Genomic DNA, 22,824 nt, shown 5'->3' on the forward strand with positions numbered 1-22,824 from the left:
CAGTTTGAAGGGAGCAAATCCCGTAGACTGTTGAGGGACTTCACGGTACGCAAACAAGAGGGCATTGATATTACGGTCCCACTGACGCGGTTTCTCGCTACATAGTCTCTTCAGTTTAGTCTTAATGTGGCGTTGAATCGTTCCAGGAATCTGTTACACATAGGATGGTATGGGGTGGTAGTTGATGTCGGATGCTGAGTAGACGTGATACTTCTTTCATACCCTCTGAAGTGAACTGAGGTCCCTTATTGGTGAGTAACTCTTCTGGAACCCCGACGCAGCTATAAATTCGCGAGGGCCCTTGCTACGTCGTCTGTGGTAATTTTCTTTAGCGCAACAGCTTCGGGGTACCTCGTAGTGTAGTCAACCAATGTAAGGATGTATCTGTATCCACTGTCACTAGGAGGATAGATAGGTCGATAGATAGATATAGTCGATACCACACGCCGTTTTTGAGTTTGAACGTCACTTCTTGGCATTCTTTGTCGGCGTTCTGGTTCGTCTTGGTATCTGTGCAGCGAGTGTCTTTTAATTGCAAACGCGACAGTCACATTCTGTCGACATCCATCCATTCCTTCTCAGTGCTTGTCACCAACAGGTTGCTCTGTCGGTCCTTTTTGACGCCGCCCTGGTTAACGCACCGGCCTCCCACCGATTCACTCTCGGGTTATTGGGATCTTTAGCATTGGGGACATTCTCGATGATGAGATCATAGATCGCGTCGTGTGGGCACAGAGCCTCCATGTCTCCTGTGAGGTATGAAGTATTGATCTTTATTTTCGCTAATGGGACTTCTCTGACCGTGCAGTCCACTAACTTGATCAATCCAAACTTTCCCGTGTACTGATCTGGTTTGACCAGCTCTTGCTTTGCCAGTATACCACTGCATCCCATGTCTCTCAAGGTTTGTACAACCCTGTCATCCACTTCCCTTCTTGTACTGGCATCTCTCCATTGATCGGAAATGCTCGGTTGCTGCAGGCGTTCTCCATATACGTTATGTACGGTACCTCGGTGTCGTCAGCGAGGACTTGATACCCGTGTTTGGCACTCACTCACGTCCCTGATAAACATCTGCTCGTTTTAGTGTCAGCATCATTCAGTAATCGACCGGTTGAGTTTCTGTTCTCAGACTGAAGCCCATCTTTGTGATCTTTGCCGCCCCACTCGGTAAGGAATCTTCTGGTTGCTTTCCCACTTTGAAGTACTCACAGGGCTCCAACAGTCCTTTGCTTTGTGTCCAAGTTTTTGGCATTTGAAGCATTGTCTCTTCCCCCGAAGTCTGCAGTCTACTGCCCTGTGACCGGGTTTGTCACAAATATAACAATGGGATGAAGGTTTTCCTTGTTGTAACGCTCTTTTTGCTATTGAAGTTGCACTGGTATCATTGTTGGTCGTATTCGGTTGTTGATGTATTGGAGCATTTGATACCATGCAAAATTTCTGTTGGTGTGCTGTCAGGTAGCGATCAGTCGTCTTCACAAGGTCCTTTAGGCTCACTATCTCTCTCTCCTTTAAATGTACTGCTAGGTTCTTCGGACACACTTCCAAAAATTGTTCTTGTAACAACATGTTTGCAACTTCCTCGTCTGACTCGGGATCACTCTTTGAAAACATCATCCATTTCTTCAAGTAGAGTTCTTCAGGCGATGGATAAACTGATTGGGCATTTCTGCTGGCTCTGGTCTGCTTTTCCTAAACTTGAGCCGGTATCCGTCTTCAGTTAGGTCGTATCTCTTTAAGAGGGCCTCCTTCATTTGCTTGTAATTTATGGCTGCCTTTTTCGATAACCGGGAATATACGTCTACGGCCTTCTCGGACAATAAGGCACTCAAAGCGCCAGCCCAATGTTCTTCCTCCCATCCATTTTGCCCTAGCAAACCTGTCGAACCTCAGAAGATAACTATCCAGTTTGTCATTGCCGTCTTGAAAAGATGCGACCTTAGGTAGCTTTGCAGCAATAGTATGGTCTACTCTGATGGACATGTCTAAAATTCTTGCCGCTTATAGTTCTAACCTTTTCATCTCTAGGACATGTTGTCGTTCTCTCTCCGCTGCCACCATTTTTCTCTCCACTTCTTCAGCCTTTCTTTCTGGCCTTCTTTGCTTCTTCGGCCTTTTCTTTCTGGCCCTCTGTTTCTTTGGTCTTTTGTTTCTGGCCCTCTCTGTTTCTTCGGCCTTTTCTGTGACTTCTTGTTCTTCTCTCTTCAGTTCTCGTTCCTTTTTGTGTCTCTTCTCTCTCAATCCTTTGTTGATCCGTCACAGATTGGCATAAGTCTGCTCCAGTCAAGGCCATCTTCTCCCCAATTGCGACTAGTTGCTCCACCACGATTTAATCTACACTCACCTCTGAATCGTGTTGTGTCTTCTGTAATTCAGAATAGCTGCTTTCCCGCCTGAGCCCCTGATTGTTACGTGCGAGAATTTAAGAGCTTTCATTATGCGGAAGCAAAATAGTTTGACTCGTAGAGAGGTAGTGGGTTACCATTATTGAATATATATATATATATATATATATATATATATATATATATATATATATATAGGAAAATCATAAATTATTTCTTCAAGTGCAACTATACATAGATGTCTAGACCACTAAATAAAAGACAAGCCAGTTAAGTCATCATAATCTAAACATAAACGATCTAAAACTAAGCGAGCGTTAAAATTTCCACAGGCACACAGATAACTGTTCGTGTAGCTGGCACACAGACTGGCTGGTAGTAAAGTTGCGGTGGTAAGCAGCTCTCTTGGCAATAACTTTCAGAGTTTCCAAACTTTGAGGAGACCGCAATCCAAGAGTTTCCACAGCCAGTGGAAAAAATTGTGATCCAGCCTGCGAAACATCATCATGTTTGAGATCCTTCTCTCTTTCCCTTGCATCTGCTGCTTGTCCAGGGTGAGTGGCGGCAATAGCAATGAACCGGGTAAGTAACAAGTTACGGACTGTAATGTCAAAGAAAGCTGAACAGCCATCCAAGAAGTCAGGATGAAATAGGTCACCTGGCTTCTTGTAATTATTCGAACTGCAGCCCTGTTCTACTTTGCAGTTACTGTTAAGATTAGATATTGAAATAGCACGTCTCGTAAGGCGTTGTGCCTTTTGGTGCGCAATGATCGTCTTCCGCAGCCTAATAAATGGTTGAGATATTTGTCTAAGACATGACCACAGATACATCAGAAATTACAGCTTTGTGATGAAAAGAAGGGCAAACCTAACCAGATTTTAGATGTCGTTGTAACTCCTCTCTGATCATAGACAGGCCAACTTTGGGGTTTGGAAATGCCCGTAACCACAAACCAGAATGGGGAGCAGACAAAGTACTAAGGCGAGCTTGATCCCTGAGGCTGCTGCCAGCTTTAACAGTAGACAGAAGAGATAAATCAAGACCGTTCTGGAGACCGTGTTGTGAAGAATCAGTGAAGGAAAGCGGATGTCCAAGCAAGTGAGTCATGATGGCAGCAGCAGAATCTTCTCCAGGAACAGAATTGGAATCCCGTATCGAAACAACGTTCTTTCCAATGAAATGCATAGCCAGACATTGAGTAGAGTGACAGCTACTAAGGAAAGCAGCAGGAGCAGTTCTACTAGCTTCTCCCAAACCAAAGCCACCTAAACGGATTGGAAGGGTAGCCTGCTTCCACGAAAGGTCGGATACAGAACAGCCCAAGATAGTTTGCAGAGAATGGCGAAGGCCTTCGTCATAACGATGGAGCTGATGCATAACTTTGTTCGGAGGGGTGGTTCTGAGAAGATGATTTAACTTGCATAAGCTCAAGCAACTCCGTAAGAGATGCAACTCAACTTGAGGATCATTCAATTCCGAGAGATGTGATTGAGCATCTAAGACTTTACTAACACGAGTCTGGAAGAAGTTATCAAAGAAATGATTGATCCCAACAATAGGTGAACCTAGAAGCTCAGAACCACTCGAATTGACGTTAATCCTGCGAATGTCATGATCAAACTGAGTGAACTGTTGATTACCAGATGGCCGAAAGACTTCACATTTATTGAAGTTGAGGTGAATTCCAAAGGCGGGACCATTCTGATCCAAAGAATTCAAAAAGTCTTGAACCAACAAATGTCCCATCATCCAGGTACCAAAGCTGTGTGATTATACCTGAAACATCACCAATATTGTCAAGTAGATTTGCTAACACCAAGGAAAACAAGAAAGGTCCCAGAGGATCGCCCTGTTGAACACCTGCAGTGGAAGCAATACGATGCTGTCCAAATCTAAGCTCTCCAGCACAATGATAACACCACTGAGCCCAAGCGAGTATTTCAGGGAAGTCTTTCTGAACTCGTTGTAAGAAGGACACTCTGTGACACTCATTGAAAGCATTCTTCATATCCACTTTTACACAGCATAGCTCCTCGTCGTGGCCGCAGTCTTCAAGAATTTTCTGTACACCATATATGTACAAAAACTTGTTAAACTTTGCACCGATGACAGCTAACAGTAATTCTCTTTGTTACTCTCAGTCACACCGGCCCTCTGTTACAGAACTTCTTCTACCTCGTCTCCTTCCCAATATATATTATTAGGTCCTCTCCTCAACCCCATGTATTGTATCACAGCCACTCCCAAATTTCATATTTAGAGATGTGACAAGGTGAATATGCAATGGCAGTTGGAACAGAACTTGGTTTAGTAGTCAAAGCCAAGGTTATCACATACGGGATATGCGTTGCAAATGTTGGGTTCCCGTATAGATTGTTATGTGTACGTAATTACTTGTCATTTTTACTCCTATGTGCGATGTAGATAGCAAACAATTTCAGACTAGACCTGACAATGGCAAACGTGATCGAATTACACTGTTCTGGTGATAATCTCTCATAAATGTTTGGCCTATATGATTGGTGCTTCATCCATTGTCTCTGGTTGCCATGGACAAGCAATCATTAATAGTGCTTCGTGATTGGCTCGAACTGTGCAGTAGCATTGATGGCGGTCGTTGGATCAAATCTGCTTGAAAGAAACATAAATTTTCAGCATTCCTTTCAGTTTCTTTAGTCACCAAAAGAATGTAGAGTCGAGTAATTCTAAAGCGTTTTCTCAAGTTTGACAGCTTTACGTAAGGTACAAAAGAGATCCATGGAGGAGAAGAAAGAAGAAGAACAAATTGGCACATGGACCTCTGAGGCTACAACTGTTTTCTATGTTGTTAGATGATTAATGGCCAAAACAAATATAGGATATAGTACACAATGTACAAACATTTCATTTCGTGATTTTGAGAAATTTTAGTCTTCATTTGCTATGTAAGTGTGCAAAAAGACGACCACGCCTCCACTATGCTTCATAACCGGGGCAATCCCAACATACAGGGTACTACTATACCCTGTGATGTGATATGTGTATAAAAATAAATACAAATTTTTATTGTACATAGTAAGTCATTTTCCTAAGCCTCTTTGGATGCAGCAGGATCTTTCTAGAAACTTCATGAGGGTGAATTGAGACCTAGACTAGTGGATGCTTTTCCTCACTATCAAGTCATCTTTTGCTAGCCTTGTCTTGCCAATCACTCTCGTCTTGCGCCTCCTTGCTTTCTTGTGCCACACTAGCTTCTTGCAGACATCGTCGACATGACAAATGATGTTTCACTTACTGTCACGTGCAGGATCTAATCTGAAGCTCACACACAGGTAGGCCAATGTGAAAACAGTTAAGTTTTGTTTTGCGACTCCTAACTGTTATATTTGAACCGTATCACTATATCACTTTAGCAAAGTATAGAAAGAGCCAAGGTCTCGTTGCTACAGCGAGTCAAACTGCGAGCTGCAAAGCATTTGAATCTTTTCTTCCTGTAGAATACAGGAAATGTACCACTGTATCATAATCTACAAGCGTTGTTTTTCAAAGATCCTATATTTTGATGAACTTGAAAAATGTATACATTATTCAAGATGGATTCCGAGGCTACTCTGTGCGCAACATCTGGACTGTGCCTCTTTAATACTTAATATGTTAGAATCACAAACAGCTCAGCTGTGTTTGTGGTGTTTGTAAAACGCAGACTGCAGGCTGCAGATTGGCAGACCTTTGAGGGTGATATGATGGTGCCTAGTCTTAGGTACATGTATACTGCTGCTCTGATGGCATCATTTGCAGTCTGCGTTTTTACAGACAGCAGTGTTTCTATGCGCCATAGAGTGTCACTGATGAGTGAATGACTTTATATGTAAATGTTTGGGAGCTCACTCACTTACCCACTTAACCAGTCTAACCCCACCCTCTCGTCTAAACCTATTCATGACTCTTCAACATCACGGTGTTGCCTTGTTCCCTGACTCTTTTGTTTTTGTTTTGTTCAGTACCTGTATAGATATCCAAAGCCTGCAGGAATGAGGTAATTGTGATCAAACAAATCTTGCCAAAAATATTGTTAGTATCTAAAAGTAGGTACAGTAACTTGTATACATGTACTGATTGCACTGTGTATATGTGGTTTTTGGAGTTCTGCAAACTGCAATCTTTTGCAAGTTTCCATTTTTTTGAGAAACGGTAGAATACAGTACTTACAAACATTTGCAACTACTACGTAGTACATACGACACCGCTGTAGCTACATGCTTAGAATTAGTGGATGCCAAAATAACCATGAGAGAGACTCGATACAGACACCTAGGAATCAGAGGCAGAGGCAGTCAATGTATGAGCACTATATTTAAGACTAGGTGCGATATTACCTTCAAAGTTTTGCCTGTCTGCATTTTACAGGCACTGCCGAGTTTGCTGCTATGAAAGAGGTAAAAAATACCAAGGATATGCATCTGCTGATCACAACTTTGTTGAAAATTGAGACACACTGTCCATGTAATAACTACATGTTAGGTAACTAGCTAGTACATTTATTTATGGCTTTATTGATTTTGCATTCACCAAAGTACTATTTTGATAGTCAATAAGTGAATAAATGCCTCCTAATCATTTAATAACTAAATTTTTTAATTACTTTATATTTTATTGGTCTTCTTTATTCAATTTTAGGCATTCAAAAAAGGAGTAAAAGCTCCTGAATATGTGTGGGTATTTTTTGGCTGGTATAGAGCAAAGTGGTATGAAGATGTTACTGATGAAATGGTGAGCTGTTCTGTTGACGACATGAAGAAGGCAGTCGATGGCCATTTTACTCTGGATTTTATTAAATTTCGACAAGATCGTGATACAATGACAGAAATTGGAAAGACAGTTCAAGAAGTATACATGGCATTTCAAGAAAAGGGGATGTCGCTAGAGAATAGATCATTTGATCAGTATCAAGCCTATGGATATGATGCTGTTTTGTTCATTGCACTAATACTAGATAAGTTAAATAAGAGTACAAGTAGTAATCATTCACCGTTTTCATTGGAGGAATTACCAAATGAAGTCGCTGGTGAAGGAGTGACTGTAAGATTTGTTATGTGATAGCCACTCTTGGCTGTGTGTGGATGGTTTGTGTTGTTATTTCTAGGGCAAACTTGTGCTTTCTAATAGAACAATAATGACACAGAGGAATGTTGAAATTCGATATGTGCAAAGTAAGCTATTATTTATGTAACATGAAAGTGATGAATGGGATATTAACTAACAATCAGTAATGCAATCAGCCCAGGCAAAGAATGGGATCTGTAATGGCATATATTCTACTTTTGAAATAATCGTGAGAATTCTGTCTGTGGCTGCTAATTCTGTGAATGAGATATACTTCATGAATGCATACAATGTTAAATTAACTAACTAACAAGTAATCTAATTTGCTCGTGCAGAGAAAGGGCCAGTGATATATATGATGTGATATGGCATTGTACGGTTTTTGATTAAACATAATGTGTTGGATTGCGAGAGATGTTTACCGTAAATAGACCGGGAAATACTTGGGACGTTTCAACCTGTAGGTCGTTATCAACCAAAACCTCTACTACAACTACTGTAAATCATATAGAAATTTGAAGTGTCTATAATGTCATAATAAGGCAGACCAATGATCTTTAACTACTCTTAATTCATCATCCTGATTTAACTTTCCTTTCTCTGAATCCAAATGGCCTCCTTGACTCATCTAGTAAAGCACCTGCTTTCTGCTGTTAGTGCTGCTCTGTTCTTCCAGTCCATTTCGTGATTGCTTTCTCAACAGTGAGCAGCTACTGCATTGGTGTTAATGTCACCCTGACAGGTAGCTAATTTGTGTTCATATTGTCTCTGTTGTAACATTTTTGGGTTTCTCCCACGCACGCTTGTCTGCAGCCTTTGCATGGAATATTGTACAGTATACCACATTGGTTTTGTTAAGGGTGGTACTGAAATCTTTTGAATGGCATAGCAACGATCGTATTGTATGACAGAGGCGTTTGAATCATCCAGTTAGCTCTGGTACATAGGCTAGGCATAAGTAAACATGGCATTGTTTCTTCAGATGGTCTAGCTTCTTGTGGATGGTTTGATTGTTTTAGTTGTTTTACGATAAAAGATTTTGGATATCTGTTGCTTTCAAAGATGTTTAAAAAGCTGTTGGTCTTTGACTTTTTAGCTTCATCGGTGCTGCAAATTCTGATTGCTTGATGGTGTAGACATCTAATTATGCCTGCTTTGTTTTGATAAAGGATGAGCTGACCAGCAATGAAGGTATCTGTTGGTATTGGTTGGTTTGCGGTTGCGGTACACTGAAGTAGTTATATTTCCGGTGGTTGTATGAGTTCACTAAACAGTCAAGAAACAGAAGTTGGTTGTCAGACTCTTGTTCGATGATAACGTAATTGATGGATGGTATGAATTGAGTTGATTGAGAATTGTTTGATGGTCTCCTCGGTGCATAATGGCAAATATGTCATCAACGTAGCATCACCATAGGTTTGGTCTTGTTATTGGTGGTATCTGTGGTAAGATGGTTCTTTTAGTTCTTTTATACAAAGTAGGGGTCGTCTGTAATTGTTGACAGTTTCTACGACATGATAAACTTTTGTTCTTTTGCACCCCGTGCACCCATCCCCGAAAACGAAAGTTACATTAATGTTGATACCATGACCCAGGCATAGATATCTAGATATAATATGGATACAGATAACAAAGAACACTACACACTTTCTAGAATGCTAAGGTCAAGATTTGCTAGAACAGAATGACAGATCGCTGAGCAACCCATGCTGAGTGCTGTCAATCCCAAGGTGACACTGGACACAGTGACAGAAGTGTGACTCGTTGCATCACTATCTGTCGAAAGATGTTTCTGATTCCCAGCAACCAAAGACAATGGTAACAATTCCTTTTGCCTGTTGTTTCCTAGTTGATCTGCTTGAAATAACAGTCACTTCTATGCCGTCTCATTGGTCGACTATTTTGTAACCCAAAGGGTCTTCGCTTTTTTCTCAAAGCATGGCTTCCTGTCGTCCACCAGAGATAACTTCCACGGTCTTTCAATGACAGAGAATTAGAGACTACTACTAATGTTCTCGGATTTCGAGAAGAACGGACCCTTACACGCCGCCGACCAAAAAGCATTGTCTGTATGGAGGAAATGTCTGGTTTCGGCACCTCAAATGCCAGCACAGTTACCTCGGATGCGCAGTTTGCATGTGTACTGCACTGTACATCAATATTTTTATCAAAACGAAATGGCTTTCAACCCACCCTCCCACTTGTGAAAGTTTTTCATTTTCTAAAAACTGTCGACAATTATGGGCGACCCCATAGCAACAATTGGTGGGAAGCAGAGCTCTCATTGGTGTTCCTTCTGTTTGTTCATATTGTTCCTTGTTATTGAAAATAATGAATCGAGTTAAGGAAGTAATATGAGACACGTCAAGGCTGGAAACAGATGAACGGTGTTCTGGATATTCTCTTAGTCTAGATTCAACAGCTTTTATTGCTCCTTCAATAAGAACTCTTGTAAAGAGAGATTGCACGTCAAAACTGACCATTACTTCTTCATCTTGAATTGGTACATTTTGTAGTTGGCAAACAAAGTCTTCCCAGTTTTTGACAGTGAGTCCAGTACATCCTGTTATTGGTGTTAAAATTCGACACAGTTCTTTGGATAGATTGTTGATGTTGGAAATGATAGGTTGCAATGGAATGTTTTGTCACACTCACATGCACACACACTCACACGCACACACATGTACACATGCACACACACACACACATAATAGAAAAAAGAAGAAATAGTTGTAGGTCGGCAGCTGTTGTTTGGCATCATTGCGTTTTATCAGGATCTCCATTGTCGTCCACAGTCAGTGTTTGAGAAAGCATTTATGTATGTACGTACAGTTGTGCTCGAAAGTTTGTGAACCCCAGGTCAATCTTAATTAATACATTATTATCTACCTTACATCAACAATATCGTACTTGTAGCAGCTGTATTTTTAACAAGAACTTCTAGGGAGCTTTATTTTAGTGAATAAAATAAAATAACTTCTTTTGCAACAGAGAATTTAATAAAATCCTTTAGTAAGCCTTGAGCAAAAGTAAGTGAATCTTTGCATGAACTCGTTCGTGCCTCAAAAAGAAATCAAATTTAACTGGCAAACTGTTCTTTGCATTTCATTTTGGCAACTGACCACAATTTTAAGCTGGAAGTAGGAGGATAAACGATGCAGATTGCTCAGCAAAATTCTTTACATTGTACGTTTTACTGTGTGCCATGCTGCGCGGAGAAGAGCTTTCACGACGCTTGAGACAACAAATTGTGCAGCTGCACAGGGACGGGGACGGGGACGGGGACGGGGACGGGGATGGGGACGGGGACGGGGACGGGGACAGGGACGGCTACAAGAAGATTTCGGAACACCTTGGCGTTCACATCTCAACTGTTCGACAGGTTATTTACAAGTGGCGGTCTCTGAAAACAACGGCGACCCTACCAAGGTTTGGTCGACCTTCAAAGTTGTCACATTGTACTCTCCATCATGTGCTTCGGGAAGTTACCAACACACCTCGGATGTTGTCAAAAGACGTTCAGAATTCTTTGAGAGCAGCCGAAGTCAATGTTCACAGAAGCATGATCCGAAGAGTCTTAAACAAGAAAGCTTCAATGGTCGCGTGGCAAGAAGGAAGCCACTGTTGTCTCAAAAGCATCGCAAAATGCGATTACGGTTTGCTACGACAAACTTGGACCAATCAGCAACCTTCTGGAAGAACGTCCTCTGGACCGACGAAACGAAAATCGAACTGTGTGGTCACACTAGTCAACGTTACATTTGGTCTTGAAAGAACGAAGCTTTTGCTGACAAAAACATCATTCCAACAGTAAAGCATGGCGGCGGTAGCATCATGCTTTGGGGCTGCTTTGCAGCGTCTGGCACGGGGCGACTTGATTTTGTTGAAGGAAGAATGAATTCAGAACAATACCAGCAGATTTTGGCAGAAAATGTTAGTCCTTCTGTCCAGAAGCTTGGGCTTAACCAGTCTTGGACCTTTCAACAAGACAACGATCCTAACACACACAAGCCGGTCCACACATTCCTGGCTTCAGGAGCAACATTACAACGTACTGACCTGGCCTGGCCAGAGTCCAGACCTCAGTCCTATTGAAATGCTTTGGGGAGATTTAAAGAAAGCGGTTCATCTTCGCCATCCAAAGAACTTGGCTGAATTAAAGGTATTTTCGCAAGAAGAGTGGGTGAAAATTCCAGCACAAAGATGCCAAAATCTCATTGAATCGTACAAGAACAGATTACTATTAGTAAGTGAAGCAAAGGGCGGGCCAACCAAATATTAAAGATGGGTTCACATACGTTTGCTCTTAGCCCACTTTTGATTAGGCTCAATTGATCATTGTGAAAGTGGGCTTTTGTCATCAAATGACTTTGTTCGTAAATTTTGGCCGTTTTCCACTATACGCAGTGCTGTTGCAAGTACGATATTGTTGATGTAAGGTAGATAATATTGTATTAATTAAGATTGACCTGGGTTCACAAACTTTCGAGCACAACTGTAGGTACGTTGACTCTAGTTGATGGACAACAGTGATGGACATGAGTAGTCAAAGTTAGGCTTGCTCTGATTTATACATAACACTAGAAAGTGAAGATACCTGGCTTTTTGTCAGCATAGGGTAAACATCATGTAGGCGGGATCTGCAAGAAAACATGTTCCAAGATGTTTTTTAGCAACTGAACGTCTTCAGCTTTTAACTTCTCTCAGCATATGGTCCTTGAAAATTCAGCCTGTGTAATGCAGAATAATGGCTAAACCTTTTTTGCAGTCAGAGCTGGCAAGCCATGGATTTTTGCTTGTTGTACAGTAGTGATGGTTGGAATTACGTTATGGTGAGGTTTGTTTTGACAAAACACTTTAGCAAATGGCTTGGAATAATGCGATATGCATCTGGTGCTGCATCTTGCAGGAACTGCTGGCTAGCAGAAACGTGACGTGGAAGACATAGTAGGGTGCCAATGGTGCAAAATGAATTGTTTTCTGTAGTCTTTGATGGTGAATATTAATTTGAGTGACATTGACAATAAAATGGTGAAGGAATTGGGTTAACTAAGCATGCTGTTTGAATTTTAAGTAGTCTTTGTGCTGAAGACGATCAACATTTCCAAAATTTTTAGCAGTTGAATATCTTGAGAAGATTTATGATGATAAAGCTGGACACAGAAAGCAGGACACACTCTACGATTGAAGAGCTAAACACATTGAGTCAGCAAACAATTGTTTTATCATAGTCAATAAGGCATGCAGTATAATTTGCTAGTGTCTGCTGTTCATGTCGTTTGTGAGGCTATTAATTAGTGATTATTGTTAGTGGTAATCTTTTTTCTTGCTATACAATATTAGTGTTTGGTGCTGTTGTAAATAATGGTGTACAAATGACTTTAGCAGGTGTTGCAACCACGTTTGGAGTAGGTATTAGCATGCCATTTGGCTTGCTTTAGAAATCAAACTAGAAATGCAGTAAATGTTTTAGTGTAGTTTGGTCAGTTAATTAGGACTTTTGCTATGTTTTAGCCAAAGATGGAGAAGTGTCAACAGTAGTGTATTACTATAATGGGACTGAAAATCTAACTGAAATTTTTCAACCTAACTGGACAAGTAAGATGACGGAAGAGCATAGACTGTATCTATTGCCTTCCTGATTTGTTATGCATGCATTGATATGTAGCTGAAGATGGAAAGAGACCTCTTGATGTTCCTCGAAATGAAACAAAATATTTTCATAAAGGGTATTACATATTTCCTGCTACAGTTGCTGTCATTGGAGTTTTTGGTGCTGTTGGAATGCTGGTTTTCAATGAGTACAATCGAGACAAGCGAATCATCAAACTGTCCAGCCCTAGACTCAACAATCTTATTGCAGTGGGAGCTATTACCATATATGTGGCTGTCATCTTTGGTGGATTAGATGGACAGTTTTTTCCAATCACCACCAACACTTTGTTTTGCTGCTATGTATGTACTGCTACAGCATTGAGAACTAAGACAGTAAAGTGAATGTTTTTAGATGTATGTATCGCTTTTGGTGTTTGGTTTTACACTCTGTTTTGGAAGCATGTTTGCCAAAACATGGCGAGTTAACGTGGTGATGAAGCGCTCAAGAATGGGTCGAACAAACTTCAAATTGGTGAAGAAATATTTTGATGGTTCTAAGTGGTGATGGTAATTTAAGGTGATGTTTTTGTTTTAGACAGATCAAGTGCTGTTTGCTATTGTTGGTGTGTTTATACTTGTTGATGCATTGCTACTTGGTCTTTGGTTTGGTATTAATCCATTCCATGTAACGAAATCTATTGCTGAGGTACAGTGTATGAATGAGGTAGACAGACAGACAGGTAGACAGCTAAACATTGTTAAGATTTTGCAAGTGCTTAGCAAACAGCAGCATTCATGATGCCAGTTAAAGGTGTGTGTGTGTGTGTGTGTGTGTGTGTGTGTGTGTGTGTGTGTGTGTGTGTGTGTGTGTGTGTGTGTGTGTGAGTGTGTGTGTGTGTGTGTGTGTGTGTGTGTGTGTGTGTGTGTGTGTGTGTGCGTGCGTGCGTGCGTGCGTGTGTGTGTGTGTGTGTGTGTGTGTGCATACGTGCTTGCATGCGTGCATGTGTGTCTAGATTTGCATGAATGTGTATTCTTGACTGCATATACATGTGGAGGGCATCTATTTATGTTACCTGCAGTTGTCTGAGGGTGGTTTTGTTTATTTACCTTGAAGCAGTGCATTTAGAATTTATTTAAGACTTTATGGAGAGATCACATATGGTTGATTGTTTGCTTTTGGGGCTTTCTTTGTAAGGTCAATGCATCATCATCATTATATGTGCCTACATTTGATTTTTCAGTGTAGTTTATAAGTAAACCATCAAATGGAAGCTTTACACAGAATTTTGGGACTGTAACTGGCTACCTTGACTAACGATTTGGTGATATGTTTCTGAGTTATTTGCTTTCCTATTTGTAAGCTAGCCTTGTCCCTGGGTGCTTGCCTTGCTCCTTCGTGCAGCACTCACGTGTTACATTCCTATGTTGATGATGTCATGATGTCAAGCTCGTAAGATACCAGGCATTTTTCTCACTTTGACTACCGAGGCTGTGATGTTAACCAGGGTATGTGACGTGCGAGAGCTGCATGAAGGAGCAAGGTGAGTGCCTGCAGATGAGGTTATTTGTAAGCTGGGAACGTTATTGCTATTAGCTTGTTTATCTACGTCAGCAGTTGGACTTCTAAACTCTTTCTACATGATTTACAGTTTGTTTCTGTTACTTGTTGGGAGTGAGATACTGGCCAGGATAGTTTTTACATGTATTCGTAATGTGTTGTATAATGTGAGTGTGGAAGAGGAAGTGTATGCTATAAGATATGGAAACACTTGTCAACAGTGTTTTAAGTCAACTTGCAGGCAAGCAGGTGGGTAGGTATATATCTGAAAGGACAGGTTAGGAGGCAGCTGGCTATTTTTATTACTCCATGTAGTTGAGCAGGCAGGCAGGTGACAAGTGAGAAAAGGCACAAGTGGTTGTTGTGATTGTATTTTATCTATATTTCTACATTTTGCATCATGGGATCGGGATAAGTTGTCATGAATTATTTATCTGTGAGTATTGGAGCATTACATACTTGTGTTTGTTTAGAGTGAAGGTATATCAAATGAGCAACATATCTATGTTCGCTGCAGTAGCGAGCATTCAAGTCGATGGGCTTACATCATTCTTGCATACAAAGCCATTGTGTTAGCATTTGGGGTACTCATGGCTTGGGAAACAAGAAAAGTGCAAATTGTTTCACTTAATGATTCACGATATATTACCATGTCAGTTTACAACACAGTTGTGTTGTGCATTTTGGCATTTGCATTTCATTTTATTCCAACTCAACATGTTCAGTATTTGTTGGTTTCCATGATTATCATTATTATCGTCACTGTGGTACTTTGTCTTGTGTTTGTACCAAAAGTAAGTTTCTACAATAACTGATGTGTTTGTCACTTCTCAGGTTACTTGTTTAGATTTACAAATTGGTTACCAAAGGAGATTCTGATGTTAGACATGGTGGTCATATTATTAACACAGAAAGGAAAAGTAGTTCTGAACACACCATTGCTAAAAAGTCAGAAATCAAAGACCTTGAATATCAGAACTTCAAACAGAAGCAGATCATCAGGAGGCTTCTCGAAGAGGTTGGTATGGTAGAATTTTCTCTCATGGGGTTTTGACAGGAATAGAGTATATTATGCAGTAAATTGAGTGGCTGCAGTCACTAGGAGAGCCAAGAATTTTATAGCAACAATTTTCATGTTTTTCTGTCAATTAGTTAGCACAGGTGGCTGGTATTTGCTATCTTTGTTGACATTCTGTCTTTATTTTTCTTGAATGTTTGAATGGCTGTGGTTCTATTGTTTCTACATATTTAATGTTCTTGGGTATATCAGCTGTCATTGACTTGTTTACTGTTTATCTTACTGTTTTTATGTTTCTTGGGATTAGCATTAGCAGCCGTAGATAGTACTTGCAGGTTGCTGCAGATGGCTGGTGAGTGATCTTCCAACAGTTTGAAACAACATGTTCTACACATGTTTGCATACTCAAATTTTAGCAAGCAATATGTAGTCTCCTGCTTACAACTAGGCGCTTACAGTAGAATTTAGCAGCACATCTGCTGCACTGCAATAGCAAATATCTCACTTTTCTCCAGAGAAGTACGCATTTTGTGTTCTATGTAGTTATGTTGAGTGGTTGGTGGTGCTGTTTAGTTGTAGTTGATTCCATTGTACTGTACATGTGGTGAATATTTAGTGTTTTTGTTGTAGTTGCATTTTCTATTGTAGAAGAACCTCAGTGATGAAACAATAGCTAGTGTTCAGCAACAACTTTCTTTGAACTCTCACGTAACTGCTGCTAGCAATGACGTTGAACTGGAACTGATGAAGCCGAACAGTGGAACTGTTAGCCTTCCAGGCACTTCAACTGAAATAAATGAGACATCAGGCAGATAGATACGCTAGATTTGAATTAGTGATTTATTATTATTGCTAAAGATATTAGAGAACGTGCTATACAGACACTGTTATTGCACTGCAGCATTATATCTTTTGAAGGTTAGTGTAATTCTGTAGCTGTAGGAATGTGTTTAGAAAGTAACTTTATAAATATGTTACATGTGTACGTGTACGTACGTACATAGTACACGTAGTGCTGCAGTAAGGTACATTATTACACTACTACGTATGAACAGTATGTACATTCCGCGCTTTTGATTTATGGTGACTCCGAGGCTTGATAATATGGCGGAGGACGGCGACCAAAATATAGCAGTTGGACTGAATCTTGCAGGATTTCTTTTTGGGAATATTAACGAAAGAGGTGAACTCGAAGATGGTGATCTCTTAGACCAGGTAGAGAGGCTCTATTTTATGGCTGCTGGTTGAACGCTACCTAAATCACAGTGAACTGTGTGCTGCAGCTGCTTCGTGACTGCAGCATGAACTGTTGTGTCATAACTGATTCATTTATTTCAGGAGTCATGCCGTCAGCTGGGCTTGAAGGATTTGTAGGGTTTAAGGAAATGTTGGAGTCGATAAACAGTGAGGGACGTGATGAACACAATCAGACTACTTCTGATATGGGTGCTGCAGGTACATATTCGTACGAACAATGATGTGGATGGCCAACTTCTTTAGTTAGCGATCGAGGGGAGTTGGCACAAGTTCTGAGCAACATAGTTACTACTAACCTCAGAGAGAAGTCACTGTAGCTATTATTCGATCTGTTTGTCTATGCATGGTGTAATTAAGAAAATCGCTTTGTCTGTCAAGGTGACTGTGATATGCCTTAGTTCAGTACTGGCTTGATGTACTTGTACGCACAACAAGTTGAGCCAAAATAAAGGAGAAGTAGGGAATTGAATTACACTGTAGGCTACTTGCAATTGCACCATTTTTTACAACAAATCAGTCTTTATAAAGAGATGTGCAAATTGCATACTTGTACTGGCAGTTTGACTACTCATATTTGTATTTAACATTTCTAGGAATCTAACAACTGTGTTAGATTCTTTACATACTGCAGACCATTTTCCATCTTGAGATGGCTTGCTGATTGATGACATAGCAGGTTTTCATCTTTCTTATAGTCATGCATGATCTGGGAGTGGATGGAGATCAGGCAGTATCATGATCATGATGGTATTTTAAAGTTTGCAGTGTGAAAAGCAGCTACAGACTGCAGAGAAAAGTGCACTGAGCATTGCGAATAGACTTGCTTGCTTTCTACCATTTTCAGTGAATGTGTCATTAATTAGAGAAAATATTTGCTCTGGAATGGCAAGCTATCTCAGAATGAATGTAGTAAAGGTATGGATAAAGAATCTACGCTAGCCCTGGAGCTGAGGGCAGAGGGGGCAATTGCCTCCCAACTTGACGCTACAACTGCGAAGAAATTTGGAAGAAAATATTTGAATATGACAGTGTTCACCAGAATTACAGATGTGTGTAACCGCTTTCTGTTGCCTAAGAGGAGTATTTAAGTTAAAGTTTAACATCAGAAAGCGCTTCCAGACAGGAAATGTTGACAACGCACACTTGGTGAGTCATGGGAAACTTCATGTACTCCAACATCCTTTTATGCCCTGCCTCCAACTTGCGAGTCGCTCGGCCGTCACTGATCTAACACAGGTGTCATCGGTTTTCAAGTTTTAATCACATGAAGTCAAACTGTTGTAATGAACCAAAATATGATTTGCATGTCTTTTGGTACCAGAGATAAACAGTGTGTGATAAAACTTGGTGCATGCCGGATCGTAGCAGACAGCTCTCCTGCACTGTCCGGTAGTGTTCATAATTATCTTGTCCTTCCACATGATACACAATATGTCATTGTTACTGGACAAGTTAGAATGGCTGTCTGCTATGAAGAAGAAATGCTTATTTTGTGTCGTGCCGCAACAAAGCTACGAGAACGAAGAGGAAACGTGTCTGTTTTGCATTGTTTTACACTGGAATTGTGGGTGGCAAATTTGCACCAATTTGTGTGTTGCGATTGGGTGACACGTCTGTCTGCATCACTTTCTGTAGTAGTCTGGCTGTTTGCTGTCTGACCGGAAAAATAGAATCAGTTTTATCTTTTTGGTTGCTGCTCCAGCTGCAGTCTGGCTGTCGTACAGCTTGTCATAGCACTTTCGAAGTGTGTAGCTGGACCAGACCAGACTGCTGACCTACGCTTTACTGCACCTACACTCACTTGCAGACAAACTGTGGGTTTATACCTCTAATAACTAATATGGTATGTATGTAGTACATGCAAGGCAATATGGAAAGTGTATGAGAAATAGAACTTAACTTGGTGCTGTAATAATTGCTGGAAACTTGAACGGTTGGATGCAGTGGTGCTCGTAGTTTAGCTTACTTGCTGAACTACAACAGTGATACTATGACATTGGTTCTAATAATTCTGGCACAGACAGCTGGCTTTGGTGACATAGTTACTGTAACAGAGGCATGGGCAGTAGAATAATTGATGGGGCTAAACCACTGAAGCTTCTACTCTGACTAATAGAGAGGGCTAAGAGTAGCCTACACTAGTGTTGTTTTTTAGGTCAGACTAAGTATCTGTTAGCACTTTCGTGTAAATGCCAGGTAAAAATTAATGTCAAATAATATGTAAGATTTTGTATGTAGTATTGGAAATTAGTTAATTAATCAATGACTGGTGGTTGTTTAGCTACAGGTTTAAGAGTACTTGTATCTCTAGTTGTACCCAGGCCCTCATGTGCGGATGGAGAACAGGGCTCAAAAAATTGTTCCAACTAGTTGTCGTCATTTGGCGAGTTTCCAAAAATTTTAGGTGGTCAAAATTTTTGTCTTGGACATCATGTTGATATCAATCATGGTGTCTACTGGTATCCCACTATTTTGTACGGTCTTTTAAAATTCAGTGTAGTGCAAGCGTACAGCGCAATATTCCGTACTTCACAATGGCATGCAAAACAAAAGTATCCAACACGTTACCGCTGAGCCAATGGATACGACGAGGGCTACTAAATAAGACTTCTTCAGGGAAGACAATAGCGATAGCTAATTGAACTAGTGATTAAACGCATACAGTACCATAATACCACCTCTCTTTGTCAAAACAAGGCAAAGTTTCAACCAGGCTTCCACATATCACATGTCCGTTTCTTGCTACTAAGTCATATCGACCTACTTTGACCTACAGGATTTACCATTGTCTCCACTTCCTCACGTGCTCCCTGGTCACAGACTTCATGCCTTTGCTCTGTTGGAATCCTTAGATGGCTCTTGCATTCCCATTTCATTATCTGGGATATGAGCAGTTTGTCAATGTACACTGCTGATGTCTAATTCTTACTGTACAGCGGATGTCCCAATGCGATCGTCAAAGTGGCACATGTTTCAGTACAGTACAGCTATCCGCATGCATACCGAGAAAGCCATTGCAAACTAGCTTTGGTCTGCTAGAGTCATCATTTGATGACCCAGACTACAACGCTAGTCGTCAGTTGTAAAATGTAACTCGTCAAATGATGACTTGACGACCTATTTCTTAGCCCTGGGAGAAGAGAGCATTGTACATGTCTTCACACTCGTGCATATATTACCCTGAATCGGGGTTGTGTGTGTGTGTGTGTGTGTGTGTGTGTGTGTGTGTGTGTGTGTGTGTGTGTGTGTGTGTGTGTTTGTGTGTGTGTGTGTGTGTGTGTGTTTAAAAACGTGTGTGTGTGTGTGTGTGTGTGTGTGTGTGTGTGTGTGTGTGTGTTTAAAAACGTGTGTGTGTGTGTGTGTGTTTGTGTGTGTGTGTGTGTGTGTGTGTGTGTGTGTGCACGGATGAAGAGCTGACTTCTAGAACTTACAGTTGATTGAAACATCATGCAGTAATAGTGGTGTGGCTAGTGAAGGAAGCTGTTCTGCTTTTAGTATGGTTCGGTACACTTTTGGTAACTTTCAGCTTTCTAATGTAAAGCTAAAGGAGCAGTAGTGCGTATTCTACAGCATGTGTAGAACAAGAAGACACGTTTGACTGCATGGTTACCGATTGCTACAAGATACAGAAAATCATTCTGCTTTCAACTACTAGTATTCTTATTTGGAACAAAAAGGAAGTGTGGATGCAAAGCCCTAAGATTATTGCAAATTGCTGTGACAAACCCCCAAGATGATTCTCTAAAAAGGCAACATTTTTCGAAATTGGATTGCTGTATGTTGAATCGGTGCATTCAATAGCTTCCTAGGTACTGAGCATGGCAATTGTATGCCATCCATATCCTTTTGCATATGGCATTGGTTGGGTGCTTCAATTGGACATGAGTTCCAGGCAACGTCAGCTTTGCTTTTGTGCATGCTACTTGTTTAGGGTGATATATAATATGCACACATGTAAAAACAACAAATACCAGGCCTCTTTCTTATCTGCACGTGAAGGCTACAAGGCTACTGTAGATCATGCTTTGATGCAAATGAATGGTTTATTTTTTAAGTACCATATTACATTTTGTTGGATGGTGGGCTTGAGTTTCAGGCATGCACCAAATTATGGGATGAAACATACTATTCAAGAATGCAGAGTACCCTTTGCTAATAGCACCAAGCATGTGCATATGTCCATGTTTGTTGACATCAGGTTTTTTGAATACACATGGAGGAGTCTGTAACTGTTAGCTGCATTGGCTTCTCATTTTACTGACATTTGTTGGAAGATGAATTGTATATTTGACTTTAACAGTCATGTTTAGTACAGATTTGGTTATGTTAGGATCATATGCAATGGTGTTGGTTTCTAAAATGGCCAGACAAATGATGATTTATTCAACCACATTTACTTGATGGTCTGTCAAATCATGTTTGTTTTGCAGAGTACCAACTTTGTTCGACGACAGCTGATTCAACAGCTGATTTCCCAATGCTATTTCCAGCTGGCGATGGTAACAAAGAAGAGTTATATAGATATGTAGCAAAGGTGTTTCCGGAATTTGCTCCAAATAAGGTGCTTCGATTCTCTCGTCTTTTTGATGCTGGCAAGTCTTTGCTACCTCGTGCACTTAAACGTCAAGAGACAAGAAAACGACATTTGTCAGGGAGAAGTAACGATGAAATGGATTGGGAAGAAGTTAAAGCAAAGAAACTGACTCCAGACATGTATGAGGCAGGAGATGAGGTGAGGTGAACAGTGCCAAGAAAATACTCAGTGTTTGCTGTGAGCTGTAAACATGTGTATACTCTAACATTTTAGTTAGGGGTTTATCTGTTTATGTGGATTTCTCATTCATGTGACGTGGTCACCGTGTAGCCACAAAATCAGATTGTAAATCAAAATCACTAAATCACAGTCGTGACACAGACAAGACTTTTCCATAAATAAGACTGGATAACTTTTCAGTTTTGCTATGATCATTGCAGATAGCTACTGCACATGTAATGGTAGCCACTTGTAGAGATAGTGCTTCATATTGGTTATCTGGACAAATCACTTGTCTGGACGTTCTGTGACTCTGTGACTCTAACCTGTTTGGATAAGTGGTGCTCTACTTTATGTGAATTCAGAATTGTTTGATAACTGTTTGGTAGCAGAGTCGTTGATTATGTAAGCTTTAGCAGATGTCCACATATAAACTATTGGTACAGATATGACCAAGCCACTACTGTTGCACTCTGGTGTTGTGCTCATAGTAACATCAGGAGTTGAGGTCATACGTTTATTGTGTTCTGTACTTGTTAGGAAGAGTTTCTTACTTCTTCAAGCATTCAGGGTATAACGCCATATTCGAGTGTCAACTCTAAACTTCATTCAGCAAATAGAGGAGATGCAATGACGGAGCTGGTGAAAGCGGCAGAATGGCGTCATGGTCCTGCTAAACTGGTATATGACATGGCCGGAATACCAGAAGATGCAACAGAACTTGACTATGGATTTCAGTTAAAGGTAGCTGGAAAAGATGCAATTCTCATTGTATTATCGGTTGAGGTTTTGTGCTTCTTATTGTTTTGTTTGACAAAGAAAAGTGAAGGAAATGACAAGCGAAAGGTTGAGTACCCCGTTGAAGACTGTTTTCTTATGGTATCACAAGTGCCATGGGAGGAGGATGTCATTCTTGATACTGATCTGCTGATGGCCAGTGGAGGTCTCAAAGTCTCATCTGTGGTTGCTAACCATCCCATTATTGGAGCTGCTAAACAACCTCAAAGTGAGCTGGTTGACAATTATTGTAAAATGTTAATAGACAATATTTGCACAGTCTGTGTATATTAATGGTGTAACACCTGGGGATTGGTTTTGCATTTTTTGTCATTTTAAGCATGTCAGTCTTGCAAATACAGTTGCACAACTGCATAATGGTTGTTTATGTAAATTGCTTTTGCGTATGTCTTGTTAGATGACAAGGTTGTGT

The 22,824-nt window shown here is 40.6% G+C and overlaps 2 protein-coding genes across 4 annotated transcripts in view; both read left to right on the top strand.

Annotated features, from left to right (window-relative positions):
- The first annotated feature begins 7,011 nt into the window (after window positions 1–7,011).
- Window positions 7,012–16,692, top strand: LOC134192340 (gamma-aminobutyric acid type B receptor subunit 2-like). 2 transcript variants are annotated; one of them, XM_062661072.1, is made up of 9 exons: window positions 7,012–7,409; window positions 7,474–7,540; window positions 12,948–13,031; window positions 13,102–13,388; window positions 13,441–13,560; window positions 13,624–13,734; window positions 15,060–15,380; window positions 15,434–15,604; window positions 16,253–16,692. In XM_062661072.1, exons 1-9 carry the CDS (start codon window positions 7,098–7,100, stop codon window positions 16,418–16,420), a joined length of 1,641 nt encoding a protein of 546 aa, XP_062517056.1. In that variant the 5' UTR covers window positions 7,012–7,097; the 3' UTR covers window positions 16,421–16,692. The 2 variants fall into 2 exon arrangements, with proteins under 2 accessions (XP_062517056.1, XP_062517057.1); XM_062661073.1 differs by having other exon boundaries at window positions 15,456–15,604; window positions 16,253–16,411.
- A 1-nt stretch (window position 16,693) lies between these two features.
- Window positions 16,694–22,824, top strand: part of LOC134192339 (transcription initiation factor TFIID subunit 1-like) — a 42,269-nt gene continuing 36,138 nt past the window's right edge. For both annotated transcript variants that reach the window (XM_062661068.1, XM_062661069.1), the window contains exons 1-5: window positions 16,694–16,819; window positions 16,943–17,059; window positions 21,292–21,593; window positions 22,155–22,358; window positions 22,434–22,620. In XM_062661068.1, coding sequence (XP_062517052.1) covers window positions 16,948–17,059; window positions 21,292–21,593; window positions 22,155–22,358; window positions 22,434–22,620 — 805 coding nt within the window. In that variant the 5' untranslated portion in view covers window positions 16,694–16,819; window positions 16,943–16,947. The remainder of the gene's footprint in view (window positions 16,820–16,942; window positions 17,060–21,291; window positions 21,594–22,154; window positions 22,359–22,433; window positions 22,621–22,824) is intronic.

This window comes from Corticium candelabrum, chromosome 16, assembly GCF_963422355.1.
Source record: "Corticium candelabrum chromosome 16, ooCorCand1.1, whole genome shotgun sequence".
Lineage (NCBI taxonomy): Eukaryota > Metazoa > Porifera > Homoscleromorpha > Homosclerophorida > Plakinidae > Corticium > Corticium candelabrum.

Coding starts and splice junctions, on each gene's coding strand:
- LOC134192340 (XM_062661072.1), top strand. CDS start 7,098: ATGGTGAGCTGTTCTGTTGACGACATGAAGAAGGCAGTCGATGGCCAT. Junction 13,389..13,440: donor ACACTTTGTTTTGCTGCTAT/GTATGTACTGCT, acceptor GAATGTTTTTAG/ATGTATGTATCGCTTTTGGT. Junction 15,605..16,252: donor TCAGGAGGCTTCTCGAAGAG/GTTGGTATGGTA, acceptor TTTCTATTGTAG/AAGAACCTCAGTGATGAAAC.